Source organism: Loxodonta africana, chromosome 4 (assembly GCF_030014295.1).
Source record: "Loxodonta africana isolate mLoxAfr1 chromosome 4, mLoxAfr1.hap2, whole genome shotgun sequence".
NCBI classification, from domain to species: domain Eukaryota; kingdom Metazoa; phylum Chordata; class Mammalia; order Proboscidea; family Elephantidae; genus Loxodonta; species Loxodonta africana.
Window position 1 is genome coordinate 167,999,843 of NC_087345.1, and position 19,928 is coordinate 168,019,770.

Here is a 19,928-nt window from a genome sequence, read left to right on the forward strand (position 1 = left end):
AAACGACACAGGAAGCATCAAAAGAAGATGGAAGGAATACACAGAGTTGTTATACCAGAAGAAATTAGTTGATGTTCAACCATTTCACGAGGTGGCATATGATCAGGAACTGATGGTACTGAAGGAAGAAGTCCAAGCTGCTCTGAAGGCATTGGTGAAAAACAAGGCACCAGGAATTGATGGAATATCAATTGAGATGTTTCAACAAACAGATGCAGCACTGGAGGTGCTCACTCATCTATGTCAAGAAATATGGAAGACAGCTTCCTGGCCAACTGACTGGAACAGATTCATATTTATGCCTATCCCCAAGAAAGGTGATCCAACCAAATGTGGAAATTATATCATTAATATCACACACAAGCAAAATTTGCTGAAGATCATTCAAAAATGGCTGCAGCAGTATATCGACAGGGAACTGCCAGAAATTCAGGCTGGTTTCAGAAGAGGACGTGGAACAGGGGATATCATTGCAGATGTTAGATGGATCCTGGCTGAAAGCAGAGACTACCAGAAGGATGTTTACCTGTGTTTTATTGACTATGCAAAGGCATTCAACTGTGTGGATCATAACAAACTGTGGATAATGTTGTGAAGATTGGGAATTCCAGAACACTTAATTGTGCTCATGAGGAACCTTTACGTAGATCAAGAGGTGGTTGTTCGGACAGAACGAGGGGATACTGATTGGTTTAAAGTCAGGAAAGGTGTGTGTCAGGGTTGTATTCTTTCACCATACCTATTCAATCTGTATGCTGAACAAATAATCCGAGAAGCTGGACTATATGAACAAGAACAGGGCATCAGGATTGGAGGAGGACTCATTAACAACCTGCGTTATGCAGATGACACAACCTTGCTTGCTGAAAGTGAAGAGGACTTGAAGGACTTACTAATGAAGATCAAAGACCATAGCCTTCAGTATGGATTACACCTCAACATAAAGAAAACAAAAATTCTCACAACTGAACCAATGAGCAACATCATGATAAATGGAGAAAAGATTGAAGTTGTCAAGGATTTCATTTTACTTGGATCCACAATCAACAGCCATGGAAGCAGCAGTCAAGAAATCAAAAGATGCATTGCATTGGGTAAATGTGCTGCAAAGGACCTCTTCAAAGTGTTGAAGAGCAAGGATGTCACCTTGAAGACTAAGGTGCACCTGACCCAAGCCATGGTATTTTCAGTTGCATCATATGCATGTGACAGCTGGACAATGAATAAGGAAGACCAAAGAAGAATTGACGCCTTTGAATTGCAGTGTTGGTGAAGAACATTGAATATACTATGGACTGCCAAAAGAATGAACACATCTGTCTTAGAAGTACAGCCAGAATGCTCTGTAGAGGCAAGGATGGCGAAACTGCGTCTTACATACTTTGGACATGTTGTCCGGAGGGATCAGTCCCTGGGGAAGGATATCATGCTTGGCAGAGTACAAGGTCAGTGGAAAAGAGGAAGACCCTCAAGGAGGTGGATTGACACAAGCTACAACAATGAGCTCAAGCATAACAACGATTGTGAGAATGGCTCAGGACTGGGCAGTGTTTTGTTCTGTTGTGCATAGGGCCGCTATGAGTCAGAACCCACTCGACGGCACCTAACAACAAAGTGTATATATATATATATATATATATATATTCGGAAACCCTGGTGGCACAGAGAAAACACAATGAACAAAGTACAGAGCCTTGAAAATATTGGCATATTGGGGAATGGTCTGTACGCAGATAATGGATTGTTGATGATGATGCTAGAAAGGTTGTTTGAGGCAAGATTGTGAAGGTCCATGGATACCATGACAATAAATGTTTAATTTGTCCTGTGAAAAATGGGGAGCCACCTGAGTTTGTAAGTAGCACAATGACAAAATCTTGTCTAAGTTTTTGAAAGATAATACCAAACACATGGTGGAGGATGAATCATCGGTGTGGAAGAGTGATGTTACTAGCCAACCAAATATTGATCCCCCTAATCTTCAACCACCGTCTACTCTGGTCGTTGTCCAGGAACAGTCCTTATTTGCCAAGTAGGCCCATAAAACACAGATGAAAAATTCAGGTCTCTTCACTTAAGCTAAATGGGCTTCTTTCAGTATTTTCATAAAAAGAATATATTAAAATGATTATGTTTAGATGGATCTCTCTAGAAATAGGAGGATGAGTAAAACTGCATCTGTTGAATCTAACAAATGTGGAGACCAAACATGTGCAAGTCCTGTACCAGGAACTGGGGGGAGATAGGCATTCACTCATTCATTCATCGAATACTTAGTGAGGACCTACTATGTTCTCAATAATCTGCTTGTTTCTGGGATACACTAGTGATCTAAAGCACATAACCTCACTCTTCTTGGAGCTTACATTCTACTAAGGGATTCAAATACTGAGTAAATTATCCACACAAATAAATGTATAATTATAAATTTCTGTACATGGTACAAAAATTATTATGGAGGAATCTAATTAGGAAGTGATTTCAAATGGGAGCATAGCACTTGAGAACTTTGCAGTCTAGTAAAGGGAATAAGACCAGTGCACATCTGAATGCCTGAAGTGAGGTAACTAAGTGCTTTGTCCTGAGAAGTGTATAGAATTGTGCAGTAGGGGTTGAAAGATGTGACATTTGAGGTAGACTATGAGAAATGAATAAAGATTCAGCACACAGATGGGACTGAGGAGAGAAGAAAAACAGAAGGACAAATTGGAAGAAGCACAAAGAATACATAGGAAGCAGGAACAAGTTCAATTAAACTAAAATGTGAAAAGATTTTGTGGAAAATAACTTTGGAAAGACAAACTGGAATAATATTGTGGAAGGCCTTGAATGTCAGAACAAGAAGCTTCCTTTATCCATTCATTCAGCAGACATTTACTGAGTGCCAAGTACATGCCAGGTCCACTGTTATAGATGCTGTGGATACAACAGTCAGAAATACAGGTACTCTGTCTCAAAGAGCTTAAAATCTAGTGGGAGGAGCCAGACAGTAGAGCGGTATGTGTATATATGTATATGTGTGTGTATAGAGGGAGAGTTAGTTATTAATAAGGGCAGTGGATAAAAATAGTGCCAGAAAAGGACAATGGAAAGTTCCAGAGAGAAGAAGGTGCTATTTCACGTGGGTTGACTAGGAAAGAACTCTGATCAGTATAATTTGAAAAGAGTCCTGTAAGAAGTGAGAAGGAGCTTTACAGACATCAGGGAAAACGGCGTTTTCAGTGAGACGGAACAGTAAGTGCAAAGGCCTTGAGGTAGGCGTCTGCTTAACATGTTTAGGAAACAGTAAGGAAGCCAATGTGGTTGTAAAGAAGTGACCGAAGGGGATGGTAGAAAGGAATCATGTCAGAAAACTAATGAGGGTGGTAGGGGTGCAGGCAGAAGTACAGATCATTATAGGGCCTGTAGGCCATGGGAAGGCTTTAGATATTGCTCCGGGTAACAATGGTAAGAGATCAGAAATCCTGAGCAGAGTAGTGACATGATCTGACCGGTTTTTTAAAATACCCTCCTGGCTGCTATGTGGAGAAGAGTGTCAGAAGGCAAAGGCAGCAGCAGGGAACCTACTTGGGAGGCTATTGCAGTAAGCCAGATGAGATGCGGTGGAGGTGGTGGTAGTGAGAAATGTTTGGTTCTAGAGATAATTTGATGATAGAGCTGATGGGAGCTATTGATAGATTGGATGATAGATTAATAAAAAAAGGGTGTGAGAAAAAGAGAAAAGCCAAGGATGACTCTAAGGATTTTGTGCTAAACAATCAAAAGAATGGAGAAATCGTTTGCCGAGATAGGCAGTCATGGGGAGGAGCATTTGGGGACTGGTATATTCAGGAGCATGGCTTGGGATGTGTTAAATCTGCCCACTAGACTCCCAAGTGTCAAGTAAGCAGTTGGATGCATAAGTCTGGAGTTCAGCAGAGCTGTCAGTGCACAACAGTTATTTAAAGCTGTGAAATCAGGAAGTTAACGCAGACAGTAAAGAAAACAGCTCCAAGGACTAAAGCTTGGGGCACCGCAGACTGTGAGTGTTAGATGAATAGGAAGGGGCATTGGTGATTCAGTAGTAGAATTCTTGACTTCTATGCAGGAGACCTGGGTTTGATTCCTGGCCAGCGCAACTCATACACAGCCACTACCTGTCTGTCAGTGATGGTTTGCATGTTGCTGTGATGCTGAACAGATCTCAGTGCAGACTTGCAAGAAAGGCCTAGTAGTCTGAAAAAATCAGCCAATGAAAGCCGTATAAATCACAAGGGTCCAATCCCATTGTGCATGGGGTCGCTATGAGTTGGGGGCCAACTTGATGCCAGCTAGCAACAACAGATGAGGAACCAGAAGGAAAATACTCAGAGAGGCGAGTGAGGTAGGAGAGAATCAAGAGAGGTGTACAGGAAACCAAGACAAATATATTCAGGAAGGATTGTGTTAAATTCTGCTGGTAAATTAAGTAAAAGGAGGAGTTAGAATCGAGCATTGGGTTTAGCGATCCGAAGGTCATTAGTGTCCCAAACAAAAACTGTTTCCATGGAGTGTGAAAATGACAGACTGATTGGAATGGGTTTTCTTAATGGATGGAGAAAAATGGAATAAATTGAGTATAAACAATTCTTTTGGGGATTTTTGCTATAAAGCAAAGAAATGAGATAGGAAGTGGGAAAAAACTGCAAGTCAGGGAGAATAGATTGTTGTTGTTTGAGATGGTGATAATAACAGTTGAGAGTGAAAAATGAATAATGTAAGAGTGAGAGAGGAACCAGCAGAGGTGATGTCCTTGAGTCAGTGATAGGGGACAGAATCTAGGGAACAGAAAAGGGATTGGCCTTACATAGGGGCAGGGACAGTTTATCAATAGTGACTTAATTCTCTAGGCAATGGGAAGCCGTTAGAGTTCTCTGAGGGAGTGATAGGATCCTTATGAACCCTCATACCCTATTTATTCCTTCTCATTTCACCAATGGACAAATTCAATTGCTTTTAAGTATATCCAAAAATAAAGGCTGAACATGCAGTTCACCTCAAAATAGAGCAGATGATAATTTCATACCCAGAGAAGTTTAAACAAACCATTGTATTTATCTCAGCAACTTCTCCAATCTTCGTGTTAAATCAAGGTCCTTGTGCTGTTTTTGAAAGTTCCTGAAATGTTTTACTTTGAAAATAAACTTCCTATCACCTGAAATCAATTTTATGCATGCATTTAACCCTCTGAAAATGCACACTGTGTTTATTTTGTGTTCCTGTTAAATTTTGTTGAGTAATAGTTTTAAAAGTCACCAATCGTTGACCACCAATGGTCTATCACTAAAAAAAAAAAACAAAATTGAAAATGTACTGAACTCAAATCTTTAAGAGTCACCACTACATAACAGATTAAATTGCACATTGGAATTTAGGGGAAGCTTAAAGTAATTTTTATATATGTCCAACTTTGGACAGTTTTTGGTAGAGCTTTTTTTTTTTTTTTTTATAGCCTTGTGTAAGCATCCAGGAAGTTTGTTTGATATGTTGAGTCTTTCTAATAAAGAGGAGAAAACACAGCAAAGATGAAATATATTGGGGTATTGTCTGGTAAATTTTATCACTGAATTTAGTAAACCCCGTTCAGTCTCATATGTATCTAAAAGTCACTTCCATTATGATCATTTATAAGTTCTTAAATCAGAAAGGGTTTTTCCTTTTGTTTTGCTCCACAGACATGAACGTATTCATACCAAGAAAAATAATTTCAACAGATCTCTAATTTCCAGTGTGAAGGATGTAGATGATTTAGCAACTCTAGAAGTTTTGGATGAGGTAAGAAATTTAATTAATTAAATTTAATTAATTGAATGTAGACATTCTAGATTTTTTTTTTTTTTTTAACAGAAGTGGTGTGGGCAGGGGATTGAGGTAGAAAATAGTCTTCAGATAGCAAATGTAATTCTCTTGCTTTCTTTGTCCCTTACTGTCCTGATTACCTCTCATCTCTTCAGGTTTAATACATACAACTCCAATTTCCAGACCTCTCCAGCCTGGTGTCAGTTTTTACCTTTTTTCTTATCTTAATTTGTTGATGCTCAAAACTACGAAAGTGTGAGTTCCCACTAGCTTGGGTTGCTAGGTCAGAGACCCTTCTTCCCCTGAATTATTTCTGGGAATCTCAAAGGGGTGATTTACAGCATTCAAGAACCAGTCAGCCTCCTACACCTGTACTGTGGCATGCTCCCTCATTTTTCCTCTCCTGTCCCAGCTTCCATTACTCATATCCAGGGGCCCCTAAGAAACTCTGAAGAGCCCGTCTGTTACCATGGCCCATGGTGCCCTGTATGGGATCACAAAGCTGCTGCTCTCACAGAGCTTACCTTTTAGGGCATTGAATTCTGCTTAGAAATTTTATCTCAATATAGTGCTTATCTCAGAAACATTTCAAACATCTTTGTGAAGGTGCACATCCAAGACATTGAATTACCCCTCAAACCAAAACAAAAACAAAGCCTATTGGCATCAATTCGTGCCCATAGTGACCCCCACTCCTCTTTATTCCAGGTAATTATATCATTAGAGAAATAAGCAGCCCCTTTTTATTAAAAGGCCTGGGGCTTCTATCCTGCCTGACCAACAGCCTGTTATTTGCTAATACTTCTGATACAGGCCTGAGCATTTTGCTGAGCAAGGCATCAAATCAGGAGACACGTTCTGAAAAGAAGTAGTTCGGTAAATTTAGGGTTTCATAAACAGCTGAAGTACTTCCTCAAAGGAGTATCTCTTGAGAATACCAAACATCTTGAAATCGAATAGCATTTGCAAGTCAGGGGTTGCCAGCACCTTTTTGAATCCTTAAGTATTTAATTTTTCAATGATGTGAATTCTTAAGCTGGTGGCTGTGAAGGAAGGTTTCACAAATTATGTTGCAGACCTATATATTAAACACTGGGCTAGTGTGTTTTGTTGTCTGTGTTTTATTTTTTGTCACTTTTCTAGCCCGAGATTTTCTGCTCCTCTCCTTGTGTCCTATGCTATCATCATGTATGAGGATCATCATTTATGATTTCTAACACTATTTAAATTGAGTCCATGTACTCATATGATTTACCAAGTAGGAAAGTTACTTCTCTGAATTTTTCACTCTGCCTCTGAAAGACAAATGTCTTAACAAAGGGATGGGACATTCCACAGTGTCATTGAATAACCTTCATTTGGAGTAAAGTTATGTTACTGTGTTTACCTCCCGATTTCTAGTGTTTTCTCTCTTCATCTATTACATTTACGTATTTCCTTGAAAGCATTATATATCATCCCCGTAATATATAGTGTCTTCTTCAGAAAACTCAAGTAAGAATGACATCTACTATGGCTCTTGAAACCAAAGAAAATGCCTGTCAGGTTAAAGGGGAGTTATAGACCCGATATTACACTTCTTTGTAGCAACATGTCTATTTCTTTCTAATCTTTGGTCCAGACTCTAGATGTTTTATTTATTATTGTTTGCTTCTTTCACTGTAGTTGATCACAAATGATTTTTAAGAGAGAAATTCTTTTTATTGTATTGTAGAATACAGTCTCAGAGCAACTTGAGAAGTGTTATGCCAGAGATCAAATCTATATCTATGTGGGAGATATACTGATTGCCCTCAACCCCTTTCAGAGTCTGGGTCTTTATTCCACAAAGGTATGTGACGCGGCTTGCATTCTGTTACTTTGTGCAAATAATTATATTATTCAGATACTTAAATGTATTTCAGTGATGCCAATGAAAATTTCATCCAGTACTTTGAAGAAACAGTTGTATAATTATTGTTAAAACATTGCATAATAACTTTCAGTTTTATCATTTATTTTATTATTTAACAAAGAATTTAGAGGAAAGAAATAGAAGATGAAGTCAATCTGGAGGTAGTTTGTGATCTTTTTAATTTTCCAAAAGCATATGGCAGAATGTCAGCTTACCTCCAGTGACTGCTAACTATGCTATATATCCTGTCACTAACCCCTGCTGTTGTCTAGTCCTTCTCATAGCCACCCCATAGGACAGAGCAGAACTGCCCCATAAGGTTTCCAAGGAGCAGCTGATGGATTCAAACTGTCCACCTGTTGGTTAGCAGCCGAACTCTTAACCACTGCACTACCAGGGCTCCATTATATCACTAAACAGATGCCTAAAATATGTGTATATTTAATGTCTGCCTCTCAACAAGTATGGGAGAGTTTATTGGTTATTGGTTCCATATTTATACTTGCCTGATGAAAGTTGGTTATGTCTGGTATGATGAGTCAGAAACATGTCATGTTGTCTTTTGGAGAAAATTCCTGAAATTAGAATACTTTGAAAACTCCTTATTGTTCCATCCAGGTTTGTACCTGGCACCAATGGTTATTTTGATTTATTTGTTCTAGGAAAGGTTTTTGCACCTGGCACACTGGCCATTAATTTGTAGTTAATATTTAACATGCATGTGTGTGTGTGTGTGTTTGTGTGTGTGTGTGTGTGTGTAGGTTGTTATTGTTAGATGCTGTCAAGTGAGTTCAGACTCATAGCAACCCTACTTAGAACAGAACACAACACTGCCCAGTCCTGAGCCATCCTCATGATTGTTGTTATGCTTGAGCCCATTGTTGTAGCCACTGTGTCAATCCATCTCATTGAGGGTCTTCCTCTTTTTTGCTGACCCTTTGCTTTACCAAGTATGATGTCCTTCTCTAGGGATTGGTCCCTCCTGATAACATGTCCAAAGTATGTGAGATGAAGTCTCATCATTCTTGCTTCTAAGGAGCATTCTTGTTGTACTTCTTCCAAGACAGATTTGTTTGTTCTTTTGGCAGTCCCTGGTATATTCAGTGTTCTTTGCCAACACCATAATTCAAAGGCATCAATTCTTCTTCCATCTTCCTTATTCATTGTCCAGCTTTCACATGCATATGAGGCAGTTGAAAACACCATGGCTTAGGTTAGGCACACCTTGGCCCTCAAAGTGACATCTTTGCTTTGTAACACTTTAAAGAGGTTTTTGCAACCCATTTGCCCAATGCAGTATGTCATTTGATTTTTTGACTGCTGCTTCCATGGACGTTGATTGTGGATCCAGGTAAAATGAAATCCTTGACAACTTCAGTATTTTCTCCATTTATCGTGATGTTGCTTGTTGGTCCAGTGTGAGAATTTCTGTTTTCTTTGTGTTGAGATGTAATCCATACTGAAAGCATAGTCTTTGATTTTCATCAATAAGTGCTTCAAGTCCTTTTCATGTTCAGCAAGCAAGTTTGTGTCATCTGCTCATTGCAGGTTGTTAATCTTCTTCCAGTCCTAATACCATAATACATACTTATGACTGTAAAATTTGTTATGAGTTAAAAAACTTCCTTTGACGTATTGACCAGCTTCATTAATATCAGGCAATGTATATTTTATGAATATGAATGTATCCAAACCAACTGCCATTGAGTTGATCCAACTCATAGCAACCCTATAGGACAGAGTAGAACTGCCCATAGGGTTTCCAAGTAGCGGCTGGTGGATTCCAACTGCCAACCATTTGGTTAGCAGCCAAGCTCTTAACCACTGCACCACCAGGGTGCCTATGAATGTATAGTTATCCATTATTTATCCCCTAATGATGTAAATATATGGTAGAATGCTCCCTAGAAGCAAGGATGGCAGGACTACCTCCCACATACTTTGGACATGTTATCAGGAGGGACCAGTCCCTGAAGAAGGACATCACGCCTGGTAAAGCAGAGGGCCAGCGAAAAGAGGAAGACCCTCTATGAGATGGATTGACACAGTGGCTCCAACAAGGGGCTCAAGCCTAGCAATGATTGTGAGGATGGCGCAGGACCGGACAGTGTTTCATTCTGTTCTAAGTAGGGTCACTATGAGTCAGAACTGACTCAATGACACCTAACAACAACAACAATGATTTAAATATAGAATGGTATTCTGAAATTACATGAGGTTGTTTTTTTTCTTTTTAATTGAACCCATTCTTTTATAGAAATTTGTGTACTCTAGAAAATTATTATTTAATACTGTGCCTAATAGTTATTTTTATATGGAAAAATAATGCTGTTATCTTCTGCCAACCTAAATTCTATAAGAATAATGATAATTTTATGAATGTTGATTTAAGTTACAGAAGATATAGGGCATAGTGCAAATTCTATCAATTAACTGTGTGATTCTGGACAAATCAAGTGAGAGAATTTATATTAAATGATGTGAAAGGAAAAAAGTGATGGTCGTGTGTCAGAAACTGTTATATTTAAGGAGTAGTCAACAAAAGGATATCTGATAATCTTATTTATGAGTGTCTTTATTTAAAGAAATACTAATATTTTGAAATTTTATGTTCTGCTTTACAGTTGATTTACAGAATCTTTTAAACACCACTGTCAGAGTCCTATTGCATTATTATGTCATATCATATTTATAGGTTGTTTTATGTGAGGCTTTTATTTTACGTAATTAGGCAAGATTTGTGCATGTTTTTTTGTGTATTATATAACGTGCTTATAATAATGTTTTAGTGGTATGAAACTGTATTTTGATTTATGTTTTGTTTTAAAATTAGAGCTATCTCTATAAATAATCCGGGATTTAAGTCTTTAAAAAAGAAAAAGCTGCGCCCTACAAAACGTTGTTTTTTGTTTGTTTTAACTTTTAGCATTCCAAAGTATATACTGGAGCCAAGAGAACTGCCAATCCTCCTCACATTTTTGCAGTGGCTGACTTAGGGTACCAGTCTATGGTTACATATAATTCAGATCAGGTAAGGAGAGTCTCACACTCTCAGAGATTTCCCTTTTAGTTTCTCATGTGTCAGCTGAATCTTGTAAGGATAGAGTCTTCTCACAGCTCCTTTCTCTTACTGTACAGTGCATCGTTATTTCTGGAGAAAGTGGTGCTGGGAAGACTGAAAGTGCCCATCTTTTGGTTCAGCAGCTGACGGTGCTCGGGAAGGTATAATTTATTTTCTTCGTCTATCCTCACAGAAATATTTACTGTATCTTAGAACTTAATATAACTGATTAATAATATTCACCAAGTTTCCCACATTTAATCATGCACGGAAGTTATAAAACACACTTGTCGTTTGAGAGTTTAAAATATCACAGACAATCTGAAAATACTGTTTTGAGGATATTCTAAATTTTCTCAGTCTTATTGGGGAAGGCTTTCTAAATGTGATTTTTCTCTGTTTTGAAACCCAAAGCATTTGCTGAATATTTTCTTTACTTTCTCTCCTTTTGTTGCTAGCAGGTTGCAAAGGAGTCAATTTGCAAAATTAATTCTGTTGCTATATGCTGGTAATGATCAATTGGAAATTGAAACTTAAAAGTACCATTTACAATGCCATACACATAAAAATAACTATTTTAAATCTAAACTTCACAAAATCTGTGCAGTGTTTATATATTGATAACTATCACAAGTTGATAAAAGAAATTGAAGACCTAGATAAATGGAGAGATAAATCATGTTCATGAATTAAAAGACTCAATATTATTTAAGATGTTGATTCTTCAAAAATTGATACACAGAGTTAATACAATTACAATAAAAATCTCAGCAGGAATTTTTTTGTTGTCGTTGAATTTAACAGACTAAACCTAAAATTTATATGCAAATCCAAAGGAACTAGAATAGCTAAAACAGTTCGACCAAAAAAGAATAAAGTTGGAGGACTCATACTACCTGGTTTCCAGACTTACTATAAAGTTGCATTAGTCAAGACCAAAACCAAACCAATCCTATGTCATCGAGGTGATTCCAGCTCATGGCAACTCCATGTGTTACAGAATAGAATTGCTCCACGGAGTTTTCTGGGCTATAATCTTTATACAAGTAGATCACCAAGGCTTTCTTCTGTGGAGCCATTGGGTGGGTTCAAGCCACCAACCTTTAATATGGTCTACTGATTTTTCAACAAAGGTGCAAGGTCAATTAACGAAGAAAAGATAATCATTTCAACAAATGGTGCTGGAATAATTAATATACCTATACCAAAACATGTACTTTGATCCAGATTTCACCCACTGTAGCAAATTAACACCAAATAGATCATAGATCTAAATGTGATACTAAAAACTATAAAACTTTTAGAAACAACCCAAACATAGGAAATTTTTTTTTGCAATCTTGGCTTAGGCGAAGCGTTCTTAGATATAGCAGAAAAAGTATGATCCATAAAAGGAAAAAAAATTGGATTTTATAAAATTTAAGAACTTCTGCTGTCTAAATGACACTGCTAAGAAACTGAAAACACAAGCCACGGACTCAAGAAACTATTTGCAAAACACGTATCTAATAAATAACTTGTATCAGAATATATTTTTAAAACTCTATAAAAAACAAATAGCTAATTAAAAAATGGGTAAAAGATTTAAACAGTCACTTCACCAAAGATGATATATAAACCTACTGCCATCGAGTTGATTCCAACTCACTGTGGCACTACAGGACAGAGTAGAGCTGCCCCATAGGCTTCCCAAGGCTGTAGTCTTTTGGAGCTCTGTTGGCACAGTGGTTAGGAGCTTGGCTGCTAAACAAAAGATCTGCAATTAAACACATGAAAAGATGTTGAACATCATTAGTCTTTAGGGAAATGCAAATTGAAACCATTATCAGGACTAGTTTCAGTCAATTTGGACCCATAGAAACCCGATGTGTGTTAGAGTAGAACTGTGCTCCACAGGGTTTTCAAAGGCTGATTTTTCAGAAATAGATCACCAGGCCTTTCTTCCAAGGCCCCTTTGGGTGGACTCGAACCTCCAGCCTTTTGGTTAGGTGCTGAATGCATTAACTATTTGTACCACCCCAGAACTCAAAGGTATCATTACAGACCTAATAAAATAGCTAAAAAAAAAAAAATTCTGACAATACCAAGGATGCAGAGAAATTGGAACTCTCATACATTGCTGGTGAGACTGCAAAATTGTACAGCCATGTAGGAAAACAACTTGAAGTTTCTTATAAAATTAAACTTGGTTTACCATACAACACAGCAATTTTACTCCTAGTTACTTATACATGAAATGAATACCCATGTTCATACAAAAACAAGTACTGATAGCAACTCTATTCATAACCTCTAGAAAGTGGAAACAACCAAACTAGGAAATGGATAAACAAACTCCAGTACATCTGTACAGTGGAATCCTACTCAACAGTAAAAAGAATGAACTACTGATATATGTAATGAATCTCATTGGATAATATTTCAATGAATCTCAAATGCAATATGCTAAGTCAAAGAAGCCATATTCAAAAGACTACATATGGCATTCTTGCCAATTAAAAACTGTAGGGACAGAAAACAAATCCTTGACTGTTTGGAGCTGGGGTGTAGGGAAGGATTGACGAAAAGGGTCATAGGATAATTTTGAGGGATGGTGGAATTGTTCTATATGTTGATTGTAGTGGGGGTTACAGAATTGTATATGTTTGTCAGAACTCACAGAACTGCATACTACAGAGGGTGAATTTTACTATATGTAAAATTTTATTACACCTAATGAAAAAAAAAAGGAATCCGGAGATAGAGACTTGGTTTGAGTTTGCAGGAATAGTCCTTGAAAGGAGCTTAAATGACGATTACATGTTCTGATTATGCTGATGGCTAAAAAAAAAAAAAAAAAGCCATCATGTTTAACATGCCTCTGTGAAATTTTTTATTATTATCTAATTAATTACAATTAGAATCATGTGAAAATTTTTGCCAACACAGTGATTATGAGAATCTTGCATTAAAAAATACCAAGTACCAGGCTAGACCTAACGTGTCTATAAAAGAGTAAGGCCACATAGTGTCAAAGCAACTGCTTAATTGAGTCTAATTCATTTTCAAAATAATGAATGCAGAGAATTCCGTGGTTTCATATTAAAAAACAATCGACTCAGACAGATGGAAAGCTTATCAGTTACTGCTCTTTGAGATTTTGCTGCAAAAGCCAGAGCTTACTCTGGAACTTTCTACTATCCACAGCTTGGTTAAATTTTTATTTATTATAATTTTGAGACATACTTTCTCTTTTAAAAAATCATCCTGAGGCTAGTTCATGCAGTGCCAAACCTAACAAGTTCTGGACTACAGCGGGATCACTGAGGATTCCATAGTTGGGAGTGTTAGAGTAGGACTTCGCTTAGGGAAAAAGCTGGTTTGGAGCATCTGGTTGTAAAAAAACATGTGCAGGTTTCACATCAAAAGTGTTTTTAAAAAAGAAAGACCAGACTTGCTGGCCTGACAGAGACTGGAGAAACCCAGAGAGTATGGTCCCCAGACACACTGTCAGCTCAGTAATGAAGTCGCTCCTGAGGTTCAACCTTCAGCCATAGATTGGACAGGCCCATAAAACAAAACGAGTGTAAAGGGGTGCACCAGCCCTGGGGCAAGGACTAGAAAGCAGGAGGGAACAGGAAAGCTGGTAATAGGGAACCAAGGTCGAGAAGGAAGAGTGTTGACATGTCATGGTGTTGTTAACCAATGTCATAAAACAGTATGTGTACTAGCTGTTTAATGAGAAACTAGTTTGTTCTGTAAACCTTTGTCTAAAGTACAGTAAAAAAAAAAAAAAGATGCAAAATTATTTAGAAAACATTAAATAAATTCAATTTGTATGACCTATAAAAAGAGAGAGAGAGAAATAAAGTAAGAAAGGAAGCAAATTTTCTTAAAAAAAGCATTTTTAAAGTCTGACAGTATTCAACATGGGTAGCTTGATGAGAAGAAGGATGGTGGTGGTGATGATGGCATCTTCATTCTTATGGCCCTTTGTAATTTTCAGAGCTCTTTTACCAACCTATTTCATTTTTTTTTTTTATTCTGGGATGGTTTTTTTTTTATTTTTATTATTCTGGGTGTCACAAACAGTTAAGCACTTGACTAGCAGCTAGAAGGTTGGTAGTTCAAGCCCACCCAGAAGTGCCTGGGAAGACAGGCCTGGTGATCTGCTTCTGGAAGATAACAGCATTAAAAACCCTATGGAGCACTGTTCTACTCTGCACACAGGGGGCTACCATGAGTCACACCTGACTCGACAGCAACTAACATCAGCATTCTATGAGGTATCCAGTGCCATTACCAATTTACATAAGGAAACTGAGATTCAGAGAGGTTAAGCCTGAGATCGCATGAGTATAGGTACAGCACCAGAAAAGAACTTGAGAGGCATTTCGAGATATTATAACTTTTTGCTTCACATTTTGAAGTTTCAGCAGCAAAATAGCAGCATCAGGAGGAAAGGGTTGAAGCTGCCATGACAAATCTCCGTGTTGTGCATCAGTGGGCATAGGATGCCAGCAATGAGTTGTGCAAGCCATTGTATTAGTAATGAGAAAGCGTGCAAAGGTCTTCCTTGAAAAAGCATCTTAATGCATAAACCAAATAGGCTCCACAATCATTTTGAAGGATACACACTAATGAGAGAAATAACCCTCTTTCTAACCATTCCATCATCCCATGAAGGATATGCTGAAAATCTTTAAAAGTTATAATACCTAAAATTTCTAACAGAGCTATACCTTTTATTCAACTTACTGAGTTTTGTTGAAATATGCATCCTGGATACTTTGGGGGAATTTATAGACAATGAAAATAACTATTTTTGCAATTCCAAATATAAATCACTATATCTTATGTATTATCTTCAAGCACAGTCATTAAATAAGACTAAAATGGAAGTCAGAAGAGACTCTGAAACTTCCTCTTGAACATAGAGTAGCTAAAGCAAAAGGAAAAAATAAGTACAAGAGCTGAACAGAAGATTTCAAAGGACAGCTTGAGAAGACAAAGTAAAATATTATAATGAAATGTGCAAAGACCAGGAGTTAGAAAACCAAAAAGGTAGAACATGCTCAGCATTTCTTAAACTAAAAGAACTGATGAAAAAATTCCAGCCTTGAGTTGCAATTTTGAAGGATTCTATAGGCAAAATATTGAATGACGCAGGAAGAATCAAAAGCAGATGGAAGGAATACACAGAATCACTGTAACAAAAAGAATTGGTCAGTGTTCAACCATTTCAGGAATAGCATATGATCAGGAACCAATGGTATTGAATGAAGAAGTTCAAGCTGCACAGGAGGCATTGACAAAAAACAAGGCTCTGGGAACAGATGGAATACCAATTGAGATGTTTCAACAAAGGGATGCAGCGCTGGAGATGCTCACTTGTCTATGCCAAGAAATTTGGAAGACAGCTACCTGGTTAGCCAACTGGAAGATATTCATATTTGTGCCCATTCCAAAGAAAGGTGATCCGACCGAATATGGAAATTATTGAACAATATCACTAATATCTCATGGAAGTAAAATTTTGCTGAAGATCATTCAAAAGCAGTTGCAACAGTACATCAACAGGGAACTGCCAGAAATTCAAGCCAGATTCAGAAGAGGATGTGGAACAAGAGATATCATTCCTGATGTCAGATGGATCTTGGCTGAAAGCAGAGAATACCAGAGAGATGTTTACATGTGTTTTATTGACTATGCAAAGGCATTCATCTGTGTGGATTATGAAAAATTACAGATAACATTATGAATAATGGGAATTCCAGAACATTTAATTTTGGTCATGTGGAACCTGTACATAGACCAAGAGGCAGTCATTTGAACAGAGCAAGGGGATACTGCATGGTTTAAAATCAAGAAAGGTGTGTGTCACGGTTGTATACTTTCACCATACTTGTTCGATCTGTATGCAGAGCAAATAATCCAAGAAGCTGGGCTATATGAAGATGAACTGGGCATCAAGATTGGTGGGAGACTCATTAACAACCTGTGATATGCAAATGATAGAAGTTTGCTTGCTGAAAGTGAAGAAGACTTAAAGCACTTACTATGAAGATCAAAGACTATGTCTTTCAGCATGGATTACACCTCAACGTAAAGAAAACAAAGATCTTCACAACTGGACCAATAGACAACATAATGATAAATGGAGAAAAGATTGACATTGTCAAGGATTTCGTTTTACTTGGATCCACAATCAACACCCATGGAAGCAGTTGTCAGGAAATCAAAGGGCATATTGCATTGCGCAAATGGGCTGCAAAAGATCTCTTTAAAATGTTAAAAAGCAAAGATGTCACTTTGAGGCCTAAGGTGCACCTGACCCAAGCAACAATATTTTCAATCACCTCATGTGCATGCGAAAATTGGACAATGAATAAGGAAGACCAAAGACGAATTGATGCCTCTGACTTATGGTGTTGGTGAAGAATATTGGATCCACCATGAACTGCCAGGAAAATGAACAAGCCTGTCTTGGAAGAAATACAGCCAGAGTGCTCATTATAAGCGATATGGCAAGACTTTGTCTCACATACCTTGGACATATTGTCAGGAGGGACAAGTCCTTGGAGAAGGACATCATGCTTGGTAAAGTAGATGGTCAGCAAAAAGGAGGAAGACCCTCGACAAGATGGATTAACACAGGTGCCTGCAACAATGGGCTCAAACATAACAACCATTGTGAGGATGGTGCAGGACTGGGCAGTGTTTCGTTCTGTTGTACACAGGGTTGAAACCTGCACCATGGCATCTAACAATAACAACAACAGGACTGGCTTCAGTGAAACTTGCTCTCTGAATAGTTCTCAAATGTGCTCCAGGAGTCCTCTAAAATATGCATAATAAGATGAGTTAAAAATGTGATGACAAAAAAGAAAATCAATTGACTGGTTTTAATATTTTCTATCTGATGTGTTGGTATGGAATAGAAATCGACTTTGCTCAATGGATTAATATGACCTCTACTAACTACACCTGCGAGTGACCCCTCAGTACTAGAGAGTCAGTAGAGACTAAGAAGGTGGTCCCACCTCAGGGCTCTCCCTTCAGTCCCTTCCCCATCCCTTTGCTCATCAGCTCTCCTCTCCTTATTTGTAGGCTAGTATCATTCTCAAAGCTGTTACCTACTGCCATCGAGTGAAGGACAGTGAAATAAGATGTAATTTGGAAGAGGAGGAGGGAGGCACAGCATGTTCTCTTGGCATAGAAGAGTTGAGCACTTGAATTAATTTACTCAAGGGCCTTCCACAAAGGCCATTGCTATTCTTTGTTGATTTGTGGGCCAGAGGGACATTCTCATCAATAATGGATTAACTATGTCTGAATGTTGTTTTATAGATGTCAACAAACTTCTTTATCTAATCTCTTTATCTTGTTCTAGACTTAAAAATGTGATTTAATGTTAATTGGGGATATGTGTATATGTTAGAATCCAATCCGTATCAGATATTGTTTTTGTGTTTTTAGTTATCTCCTTGATTTTTTGATACGTGAGTCCAAGAAGTTAATATCTACCAGATGCAAAAATGGCATGTTTGGTGAATAGAGTTTACCTTTGCAATATGCAGTCCTCCCAACTTTACTTAGTGGGGCACAGCTGTTTAATACAGTGGATGCAAAGCCAACCCAAAGCAACATTTTGAAAGAGCCAAAATGTGGCCTGGTTCTTTTTACTCTTCTCTCACCCCTTATTGCTTCTTTTAGAAGAGACCCAAATCTCCTACACTGACTCAAAGCCCCACTATGAGTCCCCACTCCGGCCTGTCCAAGCTATAATGCAGCCTGTATTCCAAACATACCTACTGTTCCTCCACCTTACCTGTAAATTTTGTAAATCTTTAATCCAGCTGATCTCAGCTAGGTATTACGTTGAAAATCATCTGCTCGAGCTAATTTCTACCAAGATGTGAATGACTGATACCCCTCTACACCTCTAAGGTTGATTGTAGCCCAAATAAATTTCTACTTGGTGAAATTAATTAAAACAAACACACACTTTTTTGAGAGGAAGGGACTAATGAGATGGGGTAGGAGAAAACAGAGGGAGAGCCAAGCAAGGGAAGTGATGATAAAACTGGAGGTATGTCTCAGTATGTGTAGCTTGCTTTTAAGTTGTATGCTTGTAAATCAGATACTGAACAGAACTATATTTGATTGGAAAAAGTATAGAGTATCTCTTTGCCCCTCTGTAAGAAGGCAAGTGGGTAAATGCATATATGGAAAGGGAAAAAACAGACCCTTTTGTAACATTTGACAATATACCAGGAATATGCTCTCTTATGCTTTTGCCTACATAAAATGCTTAACGAAAAAGGGAGATGTTTTATTATATACAGAATTAATTTTTTACGTGCTTTCCTATATTACTTGACATTTTCTCTTTAGGCTAATAATAGAACACTCCAAGAGAAGATTTTACAAGTGAACAATTTGGTGGAAGCCTTTGGCAATGCCTGCACTGTTATAAATGACAATTCCAGCAGATTTGGAAAATACTTAGAAATGAAATTCACTTCTTCTGGAGCTGTGGTGGGAGCACAGATTTCTGAGTACCTTCTGGAAAAATCTCGAGTTATCCACCAAGCTGTGTAAGTTTATGTCAACTATCTCCTCTTTTCTGGGAAACATGCGTAAAGCTAAGGCTTCTGCTTTAACAATAAAATGTCTTATTCATTCAATAAAATTTGGTTGATCACCTACTGTGTGTAAGGCAGTAAGTATTAGAATCCGAAAGATCCCTCAGTTCTCTCTTACTCTCAAAGTTGCCATTGAGTTGATTCCAACTCATGGTGACCCCACATGGGTCAAAGTGGAACTGTGCTCCATAGGGTTTTCAGTGGCTGATTTTTTGAAAGCAGATCATTGGCCCTTTCTTCTGAGGCACCTGTGGGTGGACTTGAACCTCTAACCTTTCAGATAGCAGCTGAGTGTGTTAACTATTCACACCACCTAGGGACTCCACATCCAGCAGAGGAGTTAAATAACTTTTAAAAGTCTGATAACAGATAGAAAACTTAAGTCCATAATCACGGTGTTAGCAGGGTAAATTAGAGTGAGTTCAGAAGTAGGAGAGAATGTATTTCTCTACATAAAACTAATGAGAAATAACTGAGCCTTTTTTTTTTTTTTTTTTGAATGCTGGTGTATACAAATAGACCTTCATAT

At 37.9% G+C, this 19,928-nt stretch overlaps 1 protein-coding gene across 1 annotated transcript in view; it reads left to right on the forward strand.

Annotated features, from left to right (window-relative positions):
* Positions 1–1,910: 1,910 nt before the first annotated feature.
* LOC100669100 (myosin-IIIa) overlaps positions 1,911–19,928 on the forward strand; it is a 127,887-nt gene continuing 109,869 nt past the window's right edge. The window contains exons 1-6 of the mRNA XM_064285197.1: positions 1,911–2,032; positions 5,694–5,793; positions 7,532–7,648; positions 10,638–10,742; positions 10,850–10,933; positions 19,149–19,351. Coding sequence (XP_064141267.1) covers positions 1,911–2,032; positions 5,694–5,793; positions 7,532–7,648; positions 10,638–10,742; positions 10,850–10,933; positions 19,149–19,351 — 731 coding nt within the window. The remainder of the gene's footprint in view (positions 2,033–5,693; positions 5,794–7,531; positions 7,649–10,637; positions 10,743–10,849; positions 10,934–19,148; positions 19,352–19,928) is intronic.